Here is a 21,994-nt window from a genome sequence, read left to right as displayed (position 1 = left end):
TATATAATATGAGAGACCAGTTTTCTCAAAAATCATTGGGTTTTCTTTTTCAGATCTTTTGGGCCTTAATCTACAACTCATTAATACTAATTCCTATCTAACTTGTCAGCCACAAGTAGCATATGACACACACTAAAAACAGTCATAACCCAGCAGAGTGCTCAAGCACATAATATGTATAAATACATAAGCATTAATTAACACAAAGACTATCTGCTTAGAATTAGATTCATGCTGATACAGTTGGCTTAACCACAGCACATATGACTGTCAGCCAGTACACAATTATGTTTCTATGAACACAGTGAAACATAAAATATATCTGAACGAAGTAAAAATTCCTTTATACACATTCTACTGCTGCAGAACCAAACAATTTCATGTGATCATATGAGACCCTACAGCTTAATGCCAGTGGTTTTCATTATACCAATCTAAAGAGCACATCCTCTCAGCATCTAAAATGCATGGCTCTTTTTCCCTTTTGCAAGAGAATCATAAATTGAGTTCTAAATTTACTGTGCTAAAGTGATTACAAATGTTAAACTTCTGTATATACTACAGGACAGAATAAAAACTACACAACTGTCTCTCACAGACCACTGGGGAAATGCTGAATTCCAGTAACAACAACAGGAAAGGTAGGTTTCTGCAGCTAAAATCTGGAGCCAGTCAGGTACAGGTGATTTGTTACAACTGCCATGAGTTTAAGTTTCCATTTATAGGATTTAGAAACGTATATGGGGAAAAAACAACCCTGTGAAGAATCATAACTGTTATTTCACACATAATATTCATCAGAAGATTAGCAGGAAGGTTGTATCTTCTGTCTAATGTTCAGAGATGGATTCATGTATGGAGATCCATGTGACAAAACAATGTATTTCTTTAGCTGAGCGTGCAACTCAGAATAACCACAGCTTCTTTTCTATTTCGCTTTCAATTTACAGTTTCTTTAAGGAATTATAAGCTTAAGTTTACTTTTTCCTTGCTCTTCTGAGACCAGTCCTAAAATCTAAATAGGTCAGCTTCATGTGGCAATTTTTTGTTTTGCATGCCCCACAGAACTTGCTCTTTTGGTTTGCTATTTACCCAGATAAGTTCTAAACACCAAGTCCTCGGCAAGTCCCTCACATTTTTGCCTGCAGAAGCATCTAGGGAAAAATCAGTGACTTACAAAAGAAGTTCTGAGAAGGCTAGAGGTGAATGAACATGCTAGAATCGCAAACCTGGTTTTGTCTAGGAGCTAATTGGGATCTAGAAAGAGAATTTATAATAGGGGTTGCAGTTAGATCTAGGTGTTGACCCTCTTTTCCACCTGTGTAAGCACCGAAAGCGTATGACTGCATGACATCACTACTTTGTGTGGGAACCAGAGCCTTTCTTTTGTCTGTTTAATATAGGATCAAGGTCTGTGGTGCCCTACTCCTTCCTCTTTTCAGCAAAGGGGCAGTGATGTGGCTGACCTTTCTGGACTAGAAACCTCAAAGAAAGCCCTGTTTTTACTAGGACTAGGAGACAGAAAACACCCACTAAATTTAGGGTCTCTCTAAAACAGAAAAGCTCTGCCCTGACAACTATTTCAGTGTAACTGTGCCAGTGGATATCACCAAGTTTCTCTGCAGCATAGTGGCACCCTCTGTGAGATGCTCAAACAATGTCACTGAAAGAAATTTTAGGACAATATAGCAACATCTGTACTGGGGTTTCTTCATGTGTTCACCTCAAGGAGGAAATGCAGAATTTTCTTCCGTAATTTTATCCAAAAGTTATGCGAGCAACATTTTTTTTGTTTAGACTTTATCCAACTTAGAATAAATCAACTACCTAGACACTCTGTGCTCAGAGAACTGGCAGTCATTTTCTCCCATCTACATGTAAACTATGTGCAGACATAATTGTTTTCTTTTTTTGTTTCTAGGAGACAGATTAAAATAATGAAAAAAGATATCATGTTAAATATGTAAATAGATAGCAAAATGTCTTGGGAAAGAATGTATCCACATAAACATGGAAAGAGGAAAACAGAGCAGAGTGAAGGACTTTCTAGCAGCAGGAGACTAGCGAGTAGGTAAAATGATATAATGATAATAAAATGGTAAAAGTTAATAACCTTAGCCTTGCACAGGGAACTGTAGTTCACCATCAGAGAAAAAAAAACTCCAAAAACCCCCGAGCTTGTTAAACTTTAAAAGTGTAATGTAGATGTAAGGCATTAAAAATTATTGCCTTAATCTTACACACATATCACTTTCTACAGAGTTCAGCTAGCGATTTTACATCAAAGAGAACTTGGATCAGGCCTGCTGTCTGGCAGCCTGGTGTCTGGCTGTTTTAGTTCCTTGTGGATTTATGTGAGAGCTGCATCTCAGATCTGGGCTGGCATGGTCTGGTTGCCAATCATAAGTTTATCTTTTTACAGTAGTGATGATGGAAACTCAAAGGCCTGGAGCTTGAGATGAAGCTCAGAGGTCCCTTGTGCACACATACTGTCAAGCACTGCTGAGAATATAAATCTGGACAATCCTTTCAGAGGATCTCATAGTGCTGCTGTTTCGAATGCTGAGTACCAAAAGGGCAGAGTTACATAGAAAATGCAAGCAACAAGTAATGTTAACTACAATTGCTTGAGCATAGAACATTATCAGAATGAGACCTTATACAAAAGTTTGGAAAGAATAGTTTATAGCCTCTAAATGGAACGTGAAACTGCTGTATACAGGGTGAATTCTGTTCCCACTGTAGCCATTGCAAGCTTTTCCCCCTATTGAGTGTCTATTTTTATCTGATTTATCTGGAGAGCAAAAAAAAAAAACAACCCAAAAACAAACCAACAAAAAACCCACTAGTGAGCTAATGAGGACTTTTGTACACAATGACTTTAAAGTTTTCCAGCTTGCTTTACTCCTTGACATGATTTATGAATTCACCTCCTGCTGTTTAGCTTTAGTGCACCATAAGGAATAAGGCTTCCAAACAAACTGGATCCCATTTGTTTGCAACATATTTAGACAATAGTTTCCCAAGGACCTTCTTTCTCTTGTTCAGTTTCCCATTCCACTAAACACTGTCCAAGTACTACTGAGATGCACTCAGTACAATTTTCCTACTGAAGGAATATATGTCTTTTATCAGTTTGCACAGCTATTCACAACTTTTTGTGGAGAATGTTACAGAAAGTGAAAAGTAAATCTCACTCTCTCACAGCAGAATATGAATAATTCTAATTGGAATTACTATATATTTTTATAGTCAGCTTTGGAAGAATAAGCACTGAATTAGGCCCAATTATAAACAGACTTGTTGGAAACACTTTCTTTTCAGCAGCAATTGTAGTAATCTGAAAACGTGTGTGAGTGTCCATGCACTTATATTTTTCTGTATTTACTTTGGAGAGGAACTCTCCTCAAGAGCTTTAAGCAGTGATAACAAGGTAAAAGAGCCAAAAAATGTATTTATTATCAGCGCAAGTCCCCTATTTGATGCTGGAGAGATCCCAGTGCATTCCCTGGTAACAGAATTACATAGGACAGGTAGCACTGCTAAGATGGTCCACTGTAACTACAGAATATTAAAGTATGTATTCAAACCTAGTCCGTTTACCTTAAGAACACATCACAAAAGAAGGAATTCTGAGGGCAAAACATAGCCTAAAGAAAAAATAATTAACTTCACTATTACATTGAAACAATTCAACCTGTTTAAAACAGCCAATAGAGGTTCACCTAGAAGGTGGTACCCCTGTTCTTTGTGGGAAAAGGAAGAACTGTAAAAATAATGTCTTAAATCTGTTTTATTTGGAGATTGCAGGATATAAAGGAATTGATGTTAATAAAATCCTTTGCAAAAAAGGCAAAATCCAAGGCCATGAGGCACATGGGATTGAAGTGACTCTAAGTTTATATTTTAGGATAATGCTCTCTGAAGACTTTTTGAACATTTCCTTGCTTGGCTTTTATACAGCAAGTATGCTGTGAGATTTCAGGCTGACCTTTAGCTTTTGGAAATCCCTAAGTCTGTGCTTGCAGAACAAGCCTGCACATTTCAACTAAACAGAAGAAGGAAAAACAGCGAGGAATGTTTTGTTATGGGATTGACTCATTTCTTTTAAACAAAGGAAACACTGCTGATTCAACAAAATATAGCTAAGAGATGCCTTAAGTGGAAAGTAAGAGAAATGTTTGATCTAGTGAGCAAAACTTAAGTAAAGGGGCAATTTTATATAAATGTTGACAATGGTTGTCATTAGATAGATAGTAAGCGAGAAGATACTTCTTTTGCCCTGTCTTTTCTTGGGTTTCTGTGTTGCATATAGCTTCCACAGACAATGCCTTTCCCAGCTGCATGTCAAATCCAGCTTATTATCTTTTACATTCTAACACTCTGACATCAATTCCTGATGAGGGAATGGGGTAGGTGGTCTCATTCACTTATTGGGTGCAATCTGATGTGGAGGAACACATAACAGTCCTACAGACTGTTTCCTTGCATGTCATGATGGTTGCCAAGCCTCCTGCCACAACTAACTCCTGACAGCTTACAGTTGTTTCCTTATGAGTGAGCAAGCTCGATCCTCTTTTGAGTTCTCATAAGCCTACTTAAAACTCTACTAAAATTAGAATGTTGTCCTTTTTAATTCATCACAACCCCAATAGCTTAGGCTGAGACAATGCCAGTGGTTTTCAGACCCACTTTTCCCAGTAGACTGCTCTAAGGGACTTTCATACTGGGAAATATAACTAATGTCTTGTTTGTTCTCGTATCTGGCTTGGGACAGCAGAGTTCCAAAAGAAATACAAAATTTATTTATGTTAAGATATAGCCCTGCTCTAAGATGTCATCTCATTTCTGATTTCTCTAATAAATTTAGTTCACCAAAAATCAGATTCTTCTTTTTCAGAGTGATTAATTGTAAGAAAACATCTTAATATCTGTGTTTAATGTTTCTCACTTCATCTCATTTGAGTGTGAAAACAGGCAAGAATGAGGTGCAGAGAGCAAATATTGTTCCAGAAGAAAATGGAATATTTTTTCTGTTCACAATCTGGAGAACTCACTCCCAGCTCCTCTAAGCACAATACTGTCAGGTAGTCAGAACTGGCTTGAATTTATCCTATTTCCTTTGAACATAATTGAAATAATTCATAATTAAAAAAATCTTAATACTTTGAATGGAAGTTTATGCATACTAACTTATTCCACATTTGATAAGGTGGCTTCATGACATTGCTCTCAATTTACTCATTTGCTTCTGCAAGGCCAGGATACCTGTGTGTTACATGTAAGGATGGATGGGGGGGAGGGGGAAGAGAAATGCCATTATCCTTATGCCCTCCTCCATTTCCTACAGAAATAAAAGAACGAAGCTAGCACGGTTTCCTACACCTTTAAAATTTTCCTCCACAGTGGAATATCATCTCTACAACAAACTCCAGTAACAGCTATGCTAGGAACTGCAGAAATAGAGGGTATGGGCAGCCTCTTTGGAAAGCATTTGTTTCTTGTGATACACAACATTTGAAACTGGAATAACTTTCTGAGATCAAGCTGAACAATAGGGTGTGGAAAGAGGAACTCAAAACTCAACTAAATCATTCTGCCTAGAATTTGGCTTAAAAGCAGCCCCTCCTCCCTCCCCCCATGTTGCCGAGTAAAAATAGGTACTGAAAAATGACTAGTGCCATTTTGTACATAAGGGTAGGCTTGGCAAGAAACAAAGATTTTTTGCAGAAAGTCAGCTGGCTGGCAGGGTTTATCATAAATTTTGAGTTACAGAAAAAGGAGAAGCAGAGGTATAGAAGAAAAAAGTCTAAGGGCCTTGAACCTGATGGAGATCATTAACAGTTAACAGTCAGAAATGGTGAGCTCCAGTGCCTTATGTACATTCAACTTAGTCAAAGATTTTCTCCTCGTCCTGAGAATGTGAATTTAAGCAAATGAACCTTATGAAGGCTACGTAATCCATAGAGCATAGCATGCTTTCAGGCATTTCCTCTTTTTGTAATGTACCGTAAGGCAAGGTATAATTCAGAATAATCACAGAGCAAGAGGATTCTCAGATAAGAATAGCTAATTAGGGTCTAGTGAAGATGGTATCACTGACTATCTATCTACTAAGCTGCTATCATACCCAGAGGGAGAGAAGAAATTGCCTACAAAGGAAAAAAAAACCCACAAAACCAAAAAAAGCTTAAATTGTCCAGGAAACCGAGTTTCCACTGCATTACTTTTTTTTGGTGTATCTTCAAGTTTCGTAGCTTCAGTTTTTATGCATCATGTTTGAAATTGCTGCAGCCTTTGGAATGACAACTGACATAATTAAGCCAACTCCATCTAAGTTAGCCAGCCATTTAAGTAAGATGGATTTCTACTCTATTACAAGAGATTTTGAGAAGACATTTTAATAACAAATATCCAGCTGGACTACAAGCAAATATTAAAATATGGTGTCATGCCTTATAAGACTGTATCTCGTATGTAGTAAATTCTCCCCCTCTCTTACTGTTATATGCTTTGCTGCTTCCAAATACATAAATTGTTACCTTTCCTTAACAGAAACTTAAGGAAAACCTGGAGAACAGAGCTGGATAAAGCATAAATCTCTACATTAGTCATAATTAATCTTAAGGAAAGAATTTTTCATTTCATGGTCCACTTGTATATGTATGTACATTCCCAAACTTACTCCTCAGAGCTGCAGCTACAGTTCATACATATGCAGCAACTAACTACAAGTATCATGAATCTTTTAGAAAATCTCTTGCCATTTGGCACTAGACAGTCTAAATAGGAAGCCATTGCTGCTGCTGTGAGATCGCTTCTCAGAGCAAGTCTAGATGCAGAAAGTGATCAGGTGAACAGACAGCAGTGGTAAAAGGAATAGTTAATTACATGGCATTATCCACACGAGGAAGCATTTTGGTTTCTTCTTACATGTCACTGCATAAATACAGTAACAAGAAGAGACTTCCCAAAGTTTTTGTGCATGCCTGTTTTCTCCTCAGTATTTCAGTCTTGATCTGCTCTTTTAATGCATAGGGCCTCTTCAACAGAGGTCGCTCATAATGCTTAAGTATTCTCCAAATGCAAGGTGAACAAGCATCTGCAGGGGATTAAGCTGACGTCAAAATCACTCCAGACTCTCTATATTAGATATGAACTTGGGCCAGGAAAGAAATGAAGCACTTGTTCATTGAATCATTCTGCCACTTAAGTCATCTTAGCCATACTTTAGAAGGTAATTACATTCCCAACAGCAAAAGAGATCTGTAATCAGTTTTGCCAGATGAGTCTAGATGAAAGGTACTGATAAAGGCACTGGGAGCTATAAGAGTCTTACTTTTCATAACCAGACCTCGTTATAGTCACCAACAGGCTTGCTAATGCAAATGGAGTAATCTTTTTGAGATTATTGCTGAATCCTCTCTAGTACAGAATATAGCTGCCTGTACTGACCCCAAAAGAATGGGAGAGATCATATAATACACCACCTTCTGTGGCTGCTGCTCTCTTCAGTAAAATCAGTCTGGACCTTACAGAATCCAAGTAGCTCAGTGCTAAGTTATTGCAGAAAGGAATGCATTTATCTTCTGTTATCCTATTTTGTCAGACACAGAGGTAAAGTGGTCCTGCTTTTTCAAGGATTCATGTTATAGGCACTCTTTCTACCAAAAATACATGTAAGATGAAACAAGACTGTGTTTAGAGTAGAATTCAAGACATGTTTGTATGGGCCTTTTCAGTTACTGCGGCAACTACAGATCTGGTGAAGTCCTACAGACCAGCCTCCTGGCTGTTTTTAACCCTTTCTCATAAGGTTATTTAGATGGCTATATCATTGATCATAGTTGTCTGGGGATGCTTGCACCTTGAGAGACTACATACTCCACTGATTTGAGCCAAAACCACCCCGTTTCTACCAACTATTCTCATGAGGTCTTGCAACTGAACTTTGTCAAAACCTCAGTCATCATGAATTAGGACTTGTATCCAGAGTAAAAATTAACTCAAGAACCACTAAAAACCAGCTTCCAGCCTTGAGGTTTAAATAAGCAGAGGCAATTCCTGACAAAAATTTGATTGAACTCTTCTAAAATCCTCCAGTGAAGGAGTTTCAAGGACCCCTAATTTAGTGAAGTCTTTCATCATCCTCAGAAATACTGAATATGTAAGCTTAAATTTTCTCTGCTGTAAAGTTGATTTCTTCCTGGTTTTAGCCTACAAACAAGAACAAACAATCATACTGCCTTCTTTATAAGAGCTTCCTGCTGTGAAGAAGTTAAGTCCTCCCTCCAATCTCCCATCTTTTTTGTGTTTTGGGTTTTTTTTCCCCCCAAAAAAGAGAAAGACTGAATACACTAAATTCCTACACAGCTTCCTCATAGGTCATGCTTTCTAACTCTTTTAGCATACTTGCTGATCTACTTTGGACCATTTCCAATTTTCCCACAACTTTCTGAACTTGACAGAGTACTCACAGTGCCAAATAAAGATGAATAATTACCTCACATATTCTACAGATTGAGATATCCTATTAATATGGCCCAGGATCATGTTTCCCTCTTTCCTTAAGGAAAGAAAACACAACACAACAAAACCCCCTAGCACCTACTTTCCCTTTTTTAGTTTAGAAGCACACTAAATGTCCTCCAGAACCTCCGCAGCTGAACTGATGTCAGCAAGACACTTCTTGTTTTTATAAATTCTATTTCACTCCCAAGCGGAGCAGTTTGCATTACTCTAATGAATTATATCATTTTACTTTTTGTCTTCCCTTTTCCAGATAATTTTGAATATGGGTCCTTTATAATGCCAACAATCACACCCAGTAGGCTCTCATTAGCCAATTTTATGTGTATACTCTTGCTTCACTGAACAGTTAAAAAAAAATCTCACAGGAAGGGATCCATGACATAAGCCTCTAACACTGTTTGAATGTAGCATGTTACTTTTTAAAAATAAATAATACTGTTTTCTAAAGGATCTGAACTTGCAAAGTGCAGCCAGACAATAATGATAAATGCCTTGAAAGGCCTGTAAGAAAAATCCTTCTTTGGTGTCTATGAGCACAATATTATTAGTTTCCTAATCAAAGACAGAATCTTCTTGCAGTAAAGCATAGTATGCTTTGTGTAAAGAAATACAGAAACTCACAGGAGATCTGTCATTAATAGCAGCAAATTTTCAATCCCATGGGGATTTGTTCCTGCCTAGAGAGATATGGTGAAAATCCTTACATCCCCACATCAAACAACATGTGAGAAGACAGAAGCACAAAAAAAAAAAATACTGTATCAGAATAGACTTTGTAAGAAAAAAAGATAAAACATCCTGATCTCAGCTAGGTCAAACTGCTGATTCTTACTGTTAGTCTAAAGAGACTGTAAACATCATACTAAGAAATGTGAAAACTGCACTGACTGAATAAGTAGCAATATTTTTAACATGCAACATGAATGTGCTATACCCTCATCAGAAATTATTTTAGGATGGCTTTTAATATATCTGCTTGAATACTTCATAGCAAAATATTCCTCTTTGGAAATCAGAGTTTTAAACTCAATAGTTTTGGGGAGAATGTCTTTGTTTTCATGTGCAAAAGGCCTAAGCTTTCTGGTTTGATAGATTGGGTTTTAGTAGATTGCTTTTTGGTTTTGGTTGGTTGGTTGTTTGGGGTTTTTTTTTTTGTTCCGTTTGTTTTTTAAACAGCTGCCCTCACCTTAATTGAGCAGCTTTTAGCATTCATATTTCAGTTCTGTAAAAAAATATTCAGATATGAAAAATTAAAAAAGCCAGCCAGAACTGTAGCTATAGGTAATACATTTTTCATGTCCTCAGTACCACCTTCCCTGAGTTTAAATTTTGGCCTTACTCTCCCTTTCTTTTTCCCCTCTGCCTTGTTTTTCTGTTCCCTTTTGCAACATATCAAGACAACAACTAAAAATTCATAGGGTAGTTTTAAACTACATCTGCAACATAGCAAACAGTACTCTGGTCTGCAGGTAATTACTTAAAAATGATCATAGTTTATCTAATTATGCCTGTATTTGTCTATTAAGTAAAAAAGTCACCATGATACCTACATAGATTTATAATTCATTTTGTGTGCCCCCTACAGTTGCCATTTCCGATAGGGAATGACTAGGAAATATGACTAAGGAAAGCAAGTAACAATTTTCCTACAATCAGGCACTTTTGTTTTCTGTATAGTGGATTCACTGCCCTCTACTGCTTGAGTTGAGAGCAAAGCCATGAAGGGAGCAACTTCTCTGAACACCACAACTGTAATGTAACCTGACTCTGAAAACCCGTAACAAGAAAAACAGCAGCCTCGCCTCCTAAGGAGAATTAAACTTTGTACTGGTAGTAAAGCTTCATGTAAAAGTAACATGTAATTAGAGTCAAGGTCATTGTTATTATCTCATTAAAGTAAAATGTTTGAACTACATTATACCACTTTGTACAAAGGGCACAGTATGTGCATACACCCAAGCAACAGGAGTAAAACAATTCAGTAATTACCAAGAAATTGAGATATGAAGAGTCTTGAATCTTTAGTAAGATTTAAAACCTCTCCCTGACTTCAGGCCTTATAGTTAATTAAGAACTAAACAATACATTCATGTGATGAAACATTATTTGAAGTGAGATGTAGACATCTTGGACTATAATAGTACCTAGACAACTAATCAGATATTGACATCTGAAACCAAGACTTCACGTGTATCATCTGTATAGTATAGTGGAAAGCACATGCTCCAGCTCTGGACAAGCTCTTCAAAACCCACTAAAATAGCATAATATCTCACCTTATTGTAAGGTAATAAAACATGAGGTTGAATGTCAATATCGGATTCCACCATCCTACTTTAAAATATTTAAGATATCTTGTTCAAAGAGATATTTGGGCCTTCCGGGTGATGATTAACATGATACACAGATCCAGATTTTAGATGTGCGAGCAGCTTTTGAACTGTGCATACAACATAGACTGTACTAAAAAACCCCATGGGACTTGTATACAAATATATGATGTATTTAAGATGTAATGGCATAATGTAATGGTACTTAGGTCACTGAGCTCACTAGAGGTATAACAGTAATATGGGCAGTAACAAGGTAAAAATGGCAAGCATATTTTTATCTCTATAGCAGCTGATTACAATATCATCATGTCTATTCCAGTAGCATAATTTTGCTTCACAAATATGCAAATCCAGTTCAACAGCTTATTGAGCACTTCTTACTCTGTTCAAAGTATACCAGTAGTGTCACACTGCATCTTAAGATGTTCTAGGGATCACAGTAACATGCAGAGAGAAACTGATGAGGAAGACAGGCAGCCAATTAGTAATCCTCAGAAAGAACATTACATTGAGGGTTGGTTTTGTGTGGTTTTTGTAAAAATAATATCATTTTAAGCAACTATCATACACTGTATTCTGCAAGAGTCCTCACTGATGCTGCTTCTCAAACAGCCACATTCAGACTGCATTTGAAAAAAACCTCTTTACTCACTCATACTGAACACTGCCCATTCCCTGCTAGGAGGCTGTCAGTGTTTCTTCCCTCTCCAGATAATGTTTTTACTGTCTTAGTAAGATGCATGGCCTCTTCCCTAGACCTTACTCTGTGTCTTAGCTGTACGCGTGGCTGGTGAATGACCGTTTCAGTTATTTTCATCATCACTACCAGCTACTTCAACTATTATATATTTTGCCACAAGACCTCCTAAAGAGCCCAGTCAGCATCAGTTATTGTCCTCCTGTCAGTTACAGCATATACATGCTGCTTGCATCCAGACCTCTAACATGGAAATCTATATACTGAACCTCAAAAAAAAAAAGTTACCATCACACACAGTGACTTTGTTGCGGTCAAAGCCACCATGGCCATGATCACCTACACACAACCATTATTACCATCATTATCTTGGTGCTCTCAAAGACATATAGAGCAAACTCCCCACCCTGAGGACTGTGCCACACTGACAGCAGCCAGCTATTTCTGCTGACACTACCGAATGGCTTCAAATGTAGATCCCTGAATAAAAAATATCTTCCTGCATATGAGGAAATTTTGATTCCCTGTCCAAACATTTAGTATTTGTACAGCTGAACATGAAAGTGAACTCTTCAAGTAAAATCTCAGAACAAAATATTCTGTGTGTACAGTTTTCTTTAAAAAGATATGAACACTGCATTAAAAAAGAAAAGAATGGTTAACATACTTAAAAGAACCACACCAGCTTTATAAAGCTAGAAATAGAAGTTTAACTAGTTAAAGTACAATTTTAATAGTCTCAGCTATGGGTTTATATGTATGCTTTATGATAATCCCATATAATTTTATTCATATTTTTTCCATACCACAGAGGAACAGGAATAGTGGGGTGAAAGGCAAATTTCCCTATTTACCTAGCGTTCATTATGTTGGATGCTTACATATATAGTGTTAATGACAACCACATATGATCACACATAAACACACATTACCAGAAGGAAGTAATTAAAGATAATATTGAAGTCAGACATTGGAGGGGAGAAGGGTGGGGAAAAAAAAAAAAAAGCCAGGACACAAACCTCAAAAGACTGCTCTTCTCAAAGAAATTTCCATACTATTCAGGACAAAATCAGAAATCTTTATTTAGTCTGAGACAAGCATTTTGAAAGGGTGAATACTTGAGAAGTGAAAGGGAGCTGTTACAGTTTGGTTGTAGCAAGACTATGAAGTTTAAGACGCTCAAGTAACACACTTATAAGGCATGTCTCAAAAACTGAGTAGTCATCCTTGATATTGGGCCTAGCTAATTCAGAGTGACTGTGGAAAGTTTTGAGCTTCACCTTTCTGGGCAACAGGATATAAACAACTCCTACTGGGAAGTCTACTGACCATCACACTCAGCCTTTTACTTTTTTTTTCCCCTTCTTTTTTTAAAAAATGCTCACCTGCCTGCATTACATTGTTTACATCATTCAATTATCTTAAATATCATAATGTTGATTAAATAATAAAACAACTGTAAGCACTGCCTAGACAATTGCTTTTTCCAAACTCAGAAGTACTTAATACAAAAATAATTAGTTAGCATTTCCCTCAGTCTCTTTTTTTTTTTTTAAATCCTGTCTGTTTCACTGCTTCTTTTGGACTCTTAGAAGTAGTACTACGGCAAGTATGCTTTTTTAAAAGCTACACAAATTGACTCCAGAATTAGTAATATGTTTATAAATATTTTGGAAGTTAGTGGCTTTTCAAACAAATCTTTATCCTTAACTAAATTCAGGCTTACCCAAACAGAAAACACAGCTGTTTTCTGTAACATTATGCATTTTGTGCCACTGAGTTAACCTTCAGCTATCTAGAGGAGGCCTGATGAAATTGTTGTACAATCAAGACTTACAGACCAATTATGTTTGTTTACAGCATAATGGTGTTGCTTAATCTTATCTCCTACAGCAGCATTTCAGTAAGAAGATGCTGCTTTTCCAGAGAGTCTTAAAGAACAGCTTGGGCTTTCCACCTCCCTCACTATATCCTTTAAAGACTTCTTTTCCTTTTGATTTGCAGGATATGTTATATTGCCTGAAATGACTAGAGAATACTATGCACTGAAAACAAAAGCATGCTTATCTACAGGTGCATGAGAATAAAGTTAAAGAAAAAAATTGCAGGGTCAGTTTCTAATGGAATTCAATAGAATTTTGAAGTTATAAATTAAGAGTTTGCAAATAAAATAGACAAACAATTTGATTGATCAAATATGTATTCTTATGCTCACCATTTTAGATGATCAGTCGATGATGACTAAAATTTCCTGTCAGAAGTCATGACTCCTTGGTTTTCAGCCCTTTCCGCTTTTTTTCTTCAACATACCCAGCCAATGTAGGGGAAAACACTCAACTGATGCAAGTTCATACACCTTGCTGTAAACAAACAAAAAGAGAGCTTACCTCAATTAAGACTACCTCTTCTCTGGTCCAAAAGTTAAGCTTGGAGCTTATAGTCCTTTATTACTGCTTTGGACTAGGCATCTACTACATTTACATAATAAATATGTATTAATGTATTTTTATTTCCATTTTAAATGGAAATGCTGTATGTAATAGATCTACGCCATTATTAAACAGTTAATGTTAATTGAATGGAAGTTTTTATTTATTTAGGGAACACCAGTTGTACTCTCTCTGTACCACAGCTAACAAAATGAAAGCAAACGCAAGTGTGGAACAGTATCTTACAAGTAGAGCATGACACTTTCAGTGGAAATCACGCTCAAAGTTCACTGAGAATGCACTAAGGCAACTGACTGACCAGATGTACTACACTCACAATATTAATAAGGCATGTTTTAAAAATAGCTAGGTTTATTAATAAAAACTAGAAGGATAAAGGTAATTGCCATCTGAATGCATAGCCAAGAAAATTCAGGCTTAACCTCTAAAACGGCAACCAGTTACTTGTTCAGGAAACAGCACAGAGATTTGTTTAATCCCAGAAGGAAACTGTTCAGGAACTGAGAAGAGGCAGCCTGGGATTCCTGCCGGAGACAGCTGTGAAGGGGATCAAATTTGGAAGATGCCCTTGCTGCAGGGTAGGCCAGTGGTAATGATGACATTCAGGAAGGAAGAGGGGACTGCCACGGGAAGATATCTTGGGTGCTTTCTCAGTGAGGCAAGGGAAGGCACAGAGGCACTCCATAGGAGTGAGGGAGAAGAAAGTTTCAGCTCAAAGCAGAGCTAGTTGCTTTGACACAGACTGGGAAGGATGAGGCGCTGGGTTTGTGCCGCTGCCCCAGGGACGGACGTGACATTGCGGACGGCACGGCCACACAGCCGAGTTACGTCTAAATTCCTTTAGTTCATCACGATTAATATCTTACGATTCCTGCAATTCGCTTACATGCCTTTACAGCCCATGCCCGGGCTGGTCGATGTTCTGAGGGTGAAGGCCCACAGGCTGCTCTGGCTGCCCGGCCGCCGCCAGGGGACAGTGCTGCGCCGCCGAAAAGCGCGGGAAGGGCGCCGCCCGCCGCCGCCTCCCTCCCCTCAGCTCACAGGCTGCCCTCTCCCCTGCCCTCAGGCGCGGCTCCAGCACACCCATCGTACAAAGGCCCCCGATGCCAGCCACTCGTGCTTGTTCCTGCCCTATACTCACAAGCCATGGCGTTAGGAAATAAAGCTGGTTTCACCAATGAACCTGCAAAGGTACACGAGTGTGCAATGGTTTGGCTAGAGTCCTCAAAAATGCTCAAACTCCATCTTGTACTTTCAATAATAAGCCTGGACTGGTATATCAGTCCATTCAAAAGCATTCTAAATGGACATTTCAGTGTCAATAGTTTCATTTCTTCTGAATAAGAAGTGTCTAAGTAGAGAATGTTATTTCTCCTGCCACTCCTGATTCCATGCGTTCAGTGGATGAAGGGATTTCCCTAGTTCAAACTAATCAGCAATTGCTGCCTATACCTCATCTTCCCCACCCACTAGCCTGCCCTGTCTCACCTTCTGCATGACACAAGGCTGCTGCCTTCCCTTATGTTCCTTTTTTCGCCACTAATTCAGATAGTCTATCTATGCATCATTTTATTCACATGAAGACAAACAGGGTTATGTCACAGCTAGACAACACAGAAACAGAAGTGAAAACCCAATACAAGACCAGCATCAGTTTAATCTTGCCTCCAGTTTAGACTTCATTGTAGGAGCTGGGTTAGACTACAGCAGGAACAGATCCAGCATCCTTAGTTTAGCTGTTACCTCATCTAGGCCCCAACTGCTGTGCTAACACCAGCAACAGCTGCTAAAACCAGTGTTACCTGGGCTGCCTTGGAAAGTTAGACTAGACCAGTAAGTCTCCCATAGCTTCATTGACAAGTTACTCCCTGGAAGCCAAACATTTCCTCTTAAAACTGCAGTAGAAATGATGCTGAGAAAGTTAGAGAGCACAAGTTTAACCAGTTCTGTTTAGACCTTTCTCCTACCTATTTGTACAAAAGTAGGGATTAAGAGTAACAGAGTTGTGTTTGCTGGATGAGTCTATGAGGAAAAAACAGGCTTCAGAAGAAGGCCATATATTATAAAAAAAAGTAACAGAGCATTCATGACAGTCTTCTGTTCTTCTGCCATTAACTGTGACTGCTACTCTTGGCTCACCTGACCACTCTTTTTCTGCAGCACCCAATCAGTTTAGATGCACTTTGTGCTTAGGGTAACCAAGAAAAACGTAGCTGGAGAGACTGAATGCATAACGTCATGTTTACCTAATTCGCCACAAAGATGTGACAGTAATTTGTTGTGTTTTCCCAGTGTTGTCAACTGTTAGACCAGCAAGCAGTCTTTTGGGACCAAACTCTGCTTGGAACTCTCTTCCCCTTGCATCATCACTTGTGCTAAACAGCCTTCCCTGATGCTTTTAACAGCTAAAGCAATTTGTTTCAAGATAGAGATGTTAGAATAATGAGGACCAAATATCGGATCTTCAGTTCTCATCTCAGTTCTCTCTCCCCACAAAAGACATCCAAGCCAGAGTATCTTTGAGTTTTCCAGTTTTACACAGAATTTTTCTTCCCCACTCAGTAACAAGTATTCTCATATATTATAAAAAAAAAAAGTAAGTCTCCCCAGCACAGCCTTATATAGCTCTTTGAGTAGAATCAATCTCTAAAAATAGAAATCTCTTTGACATTGAAGCTCCAGGCAGCATGGAAACCCGTGCATTTCAAGCTGAAGCTTTTGGAAAGCGCCCTCTCTATTTCTTTCACAACTCCGCCACAAATGTGCAAAATGCATGACCTGTCCTGTCATGAACTTTGAGTAAATGAGACTTTGTTTGCAGCCAGCACTGTTGCAGCAATAGCTTCTTAGAAACAAGCAATAAAAAAAGAACGCAGCACTGCCAAAAGGTGCTGGATTTACAGCTCTGCAAAAATAACAGCCTTTCTTTTCCCCTCCCCGGTCCTGCCCTCATGCCAGCCTTTCCCAGACTGCCTGACTGGGCATGACACCCTCAGTTAAGCCCAACGCTCGCACTGAGGAAAGGAGGACAGATGAAAATAAGAAAACAGTCCTTACACAGACATTCCTTTTAGGAGGACACAGAAAGGAAAGGGCAGAGGAACACAAATCCTCTTGGTCCAGCTTTTGAAGATGCTGACAACTTGCCCTTAAAGTCAGGGACAGAAAAAGCCAACACTGCCAGCACACCTGACAGTAAGAATAGAGGGTCTAATTCTTCAGAGCACTATGTCCACAAGTATTAAACAGAGCTCAGCACCTGTGTCAGGCTTGCTCAGACATAACTGTGCAAGGGCAGCAGCCACAGATGGGCTATTGACACGGCAGCCAGAAATCTGGCTCAGCTTCCACAGTTACAGTTTGAGTAAAACTGCATTTCCTCAGTGTTCTGACTACAACTATCCATTTGCCATGCCAAAAGTTTTCCTTCCACCACTGTAATATTCCTCAGCAGCATATTTAACAGCACTTTCAATTTTATGTTATTTCCAAATTAACAAATACAAGTAAGTACTTTTCTTAAAATCTCCATGAGGAGACAGGTATATAATTCTAGCCTACCTTGAGAGAGGATCTTTCAGCTTTCTGTTCCAGGGCAAGTGTCATACTCTACTTGCAAGATACTGATTTTTTTAGTGTGATTGGCCCCACACTGGAGTTCTGATATATACCCTTACACAGTATTTTACGTGCTGAAAGGCAGCTCATGAATACTAACCTCCATGTCAATTTTATGACAAATGCACAAATTGACAAATAGGTTCAAGTATTATCTACACAGGAAAGGACTGAGGAAGTGGCAAAGTGTATCTTGGCAATAGACATACTTATTCCTATTTATTTTATAATTATCTTCAGGTAAAGCCATTTCAGACTAAGCCACTAAAAATGAAAGAAGAATTTTACATGACAGTTTGCATTAATTCAGTTACAACCATTTCAACCTTGATCAAATTAAACTAAGATAAATTCTGAACATACTCTAAGCCTGAAAAACCCCTGACACTCAGATAAGGAAACCTTCAGATCAGATTAAGGGTTTTAATTGTTTCATTAAAAGCACAGATCTAAATAACTCGCTCAGTGTTGTTATCAAGCAAGTGGCAAAGCCCACAGAAGGCATACTTTTGTCTCCTAGTTCTCTCCTGGCTTCAGAAACACCTCCTGAGGGTCTCCAGCCACCATTTCCCCCCTCATTAGGGCCACCAGCACAAGCAGAGAAATGTTGTCTCCTCTGTTGGGAAAGAAAACCAGAAGCAGACCACTGACCTGCCTTGGTAGGCATGGATATCCTTGGTGTACACCCACCCTCTGAGCAGTCGTTGCTGCTTTCCTGGCCAGCTTTATTTGAGCCACCAGGGAGAGGTGAGGCTGCTGAACATCCAAATTCCTGTACGACTCACAAAGAAAGGCACTGTCCTGGAAAGCAGCCAGGTGACACTGGAAGGCCTCCAAGGGAACCTATGTACTGGCATTCACAAAACATTCACCCAGTTTAGCAGAGCTTTCTTTTCTAAGCAAAAAGATGGGTTGGCCAGATACTGCCCTCAGTTATTAAAGGTTGTTTCAAAACATCATGGCCTAAGCATGAGGGGATGCTAAGTAAGTTAGAAGACTGAATTTCCATACTTTGTTTAAATAGAGAATTATTACTAAATCCATTAGGCAACATAAATTTGTCCATAAACTGTCGGAGATATAAGGAATCAGGCAAGTAGAGAAATGTCAGGAAATAGCGAAATTTGGGTGAAACAGTGAAAGAGGCAATTCTGAAATTAAGTCAGTAGAGAACTTCCCAGGGAAGCAGAGAAACTTGAATCTAGCTGACTTATTTTGAGAAGTGAAAGAAATAGAAATGGCTTAAGAGAAAATAACACGGTGGAACTTAATGTGAAATTCTAGTAAATAACTACCAGCTTTCACAGAGGACCATTTTTCTTCTAGTCTGACAGAGTTTTATTTAGTGGAACAGTCCAGCTAAAGATGACTGCAAGCAACAGGAGCTGGAACTCAGTCCTTGTATTGAGCTCTCAGCTGAGTTTGGGCCGCTGTTTGATTCATACTTCTCCAATGACTTGGAGCTTTGCACTCTCCTTTGAAGATCTGGCCACTTTATTTGTGCATAATACAATAACTGTTTAATGTATATTATCTAGATGCTGCCTTTAACAGATGCTGGTGTTATTTGGTTTCTTTGAAGAGTCCGATTCATTCGTGCTAATGCAGTCCCCAAAGCCCCCTGCTCTGTAATTTGAGATCCAGCCCAACTATACTGAGCATTGTACACAGAAAGCTCTCGTAATAAACACAGTGCCACTGCTTTCTCTGTTGGAAGAGAGGCAAAGCTTCTGGTTACCTCTTCATGATCCTTCTGGTGTTGACTGAACTGCTGCCTCAGCAGTGAGGCAAGTAGCAAGAAATACATCACTGGGCACACATTTCAGTATAGCCTTGACATCATTGATAGTGATAGCTACAGCCCTCACTGAAACAGAAACCTGTAAGACGGCATTTGTTTCTTCATGCTGCCTTTGCTATTCCTTTTGGAGGTTGATCATATGCTGTGCTTGTGTATTTGCAAACTCCTAACATAATGTTAAGGGATCGCCATAAACAACACCATTTCAGGGAACTGACTGAGGACACTGAATAACAATTTCATTTTAACTGTCACTGGAGTAGTTTAGTTCTAAAGAAATAAATATTTCTTCTTGTATCTGTAACGAGAACCTTACTCCCCCTCCTTTCCCTCTCTGCCTGTTCCCCATCCCCCCACTTCAAGAGAGTTTGGGCAGATGACCAATGGAGTGAAAATGAGATGGGGAGCCACACGGGGCAGAGTAATTGATACAGGATATGAAGCTAGGAACGAGTGGGTTGGACAGAGTGCACACTAGTGGCTGAGTGGCTCATTTGCCTGCTAGTAGGATAGATTTATTGCTAATTAAGAAGCCATTTGCCCCCCATCCGTTCCACCAACACCCCCCCCCCCCCCCCCCCCAAACATTGCTTAGTCTGAAAGGCAGATTACAGGCCAAACCATCAAATTATACAAACATGCATTGGACTAAACTAAGGAAAGCACAAAGATCTCCAAACTCACTATTCCCCCACCAAGACATAAAGATTTTCAGATCTCAACACTGTTCTTATAGCACTGGGTAACTTTCCAGCTGGTAATAGTCTTTTCTCTTATTCAAATAGACTGTCTTCCCTTCCTTGCTACCCGTGACCCACAGCAATGAAGATGCCAGAAGTGGTGTGAAGCTCCCAGTGATGTTCCTGGGATCACACACTCTCTACTATTGCACAGCTCTGTGCCAAACAGCAGCCAAAAGTTGTCCTGGCAGAAAACTGAATTATCAGACTCAGCCTAACGGCTCTGCACACTCTCTAATCAGCCATAGTTGGGACTTGCACATTTGCCTCAAACCTCATTCATGAACAACTCCCAAGAAGTCAGTAAATCCTAGATTATGTAGCTTCTTTTACAGACTTGATGTCCAGGAAAACCAGCCACAGCTGAAACTTCGGACAAACCTCAGGACAGCTCTGAGCTTCACAAAAAGCCCAGAGCAGTCCAGGCAAAGCAAGGAACCACCTATTAAAATTGGGAACCATTTAACAATGGCTGAATGCAAGCTCTCTCAGTGAGAGCTCTGCTCTCCTGTCCCATCCCTTTGACCAGAATTACAGCAGTGAATTAGAAGCAATGACTAGTACTGAAACCCTCTAACCGCCCTCAGGTTAGAAGAACTCAAACCAAATGAGGCTGTACCTCAGCAATAATCTTGCCTTAACTGAAGATGGTATGTTGGCCTCCCAGCATGACTGCAGAATCTGTGCTAGTGCCAGCTAAAGTAGCCTTGGCTCTGGAGCCTATAACCCCAACTCCAGTCAGGACTAAGGGACAGCCCATCCAACCTCCAGCATGGACAAAGAAGCCAGAGCAAGAGAAAATTTTATCCCAATTTCACAGCTTGAAATTAAAAATTAGCCTAAAAAGCACAACCTGGATGCACATGCTCATCCTCCCATTCTCATCATTTTCAACATTGCAATACAGCAAATAATAAGCATGCTTACTAATGCCGCTTTAATCCCTAGGGTTCTGCCAGCACAACCCACTACAAGAATGGTGCTTATATGCCACCTGACATCCTTACTCATCGCAGCAAAAATGCTCAAGTCTGGGCTTTTCCTCCAATCCCTGTCTGAATCTGGAACCTCAGTTCCACACTGCCACCCGTAACAAAACAGTGTCCACATCAGCACCTTCCATGCATCATGATGCTGCAAAAGCAGTATGAGCTTTCGTTCTAAGTTACATCCAGAAGTTTGGAAAATAGTCTCAGCAGGCCTCTGGATAGATAATGTTGATTTCTTTAAGGCAGAACATGCTGCTCTGTGCCAGACGCCTGGAAAAATCAAGTGTGTCAGTGTTTCAAAAGGATAAACGTAAGTAATTATATGCTCTGATATCACCTCTGACTGTATTAATGGAAGAGTCATTATGGTGACTCAGAGAATCAGGAATACGCAATTAATGATTATGGAAGATTGCATATTTGAGGTCTCTCCCAACAAGATTAACTTTGTCAGGGAAACTTGTAATCACATTGATGTGAAGGATTTGCCATGGCACAACAGATTTTGTCTAAGAAATTTAAACCAGCTCATTCCTAGATCACTTGTATGTATTCAGTTTGTTCTGGATAACAATTAAAGCCATATGATTGTAGTTTAGAGCTGAAGACAGTCTCCCAACTTCAGCACCCCACTCTCTCTTTCTGCCTCCTCTTTTTCCCCCATCCATTTTCCCCATCTAAGGGCCTGCAAACTCCTCCTCCTAGATGATCGCAGTTGCTGACATGGTCCAGGTATACCTGTTCAGCACCTTCCTCATACAGTTATCCCACTTTCTGGTCCCGCAGCTAGCCCACACATTTTTATTTTACAGCACTACACCTCATACCATGTAT

At 39.2% G+C, this 21,994-nt stretch overlaps 2 protein-coding genes across 2 annotated transcripts in view; one reads left to right on the top strand and one right to left on the bottom strand.

Moving 5' to 3' along the window:
* Window positions 1-21,994, top strand: part of SYNPO2 (synaptopodin 2) — a 101,050-nt gene that overhangs the window by 34,125 nt on the left and 44,931 nt on the right. The window lies entirely within an intron of this gene.
* LOC308058191 (uncharacterized protein) overlaps window positions 11,395-21,994 on the bottom strand; it is a 95,065-nt gene continuing 84,465 nt past the window's right edge. The window contains exon 7 of the mRNA XM_080373609.1: window positions 11,395-13,922. Coding sequence (XP_080229735.1) covers window positions 13,911-13,922 — 12 coding nt within the window. The 3' untranslated portion in view covers window positions 11,395-13,910. The remainder of the gene's footprint in view (window positions 13,923-21,994) is intronic.

This window comes from Falco punctatus (assembly GCF_963210335.1).
Source record: "Falco punctatus genome assembly, chromosome: 1".
NCBI classification, from domain to species: Eukaryota; Metazoa; Chordata; class Aves; order Falconiformes; family Falconidae; genus Falco; species Falco punctatus.
The sequence above is the reverse complement of the archived record's forward strand: the minus strand, read 5'-3'. Positions and strand labels throughout refer to the sequence as shown.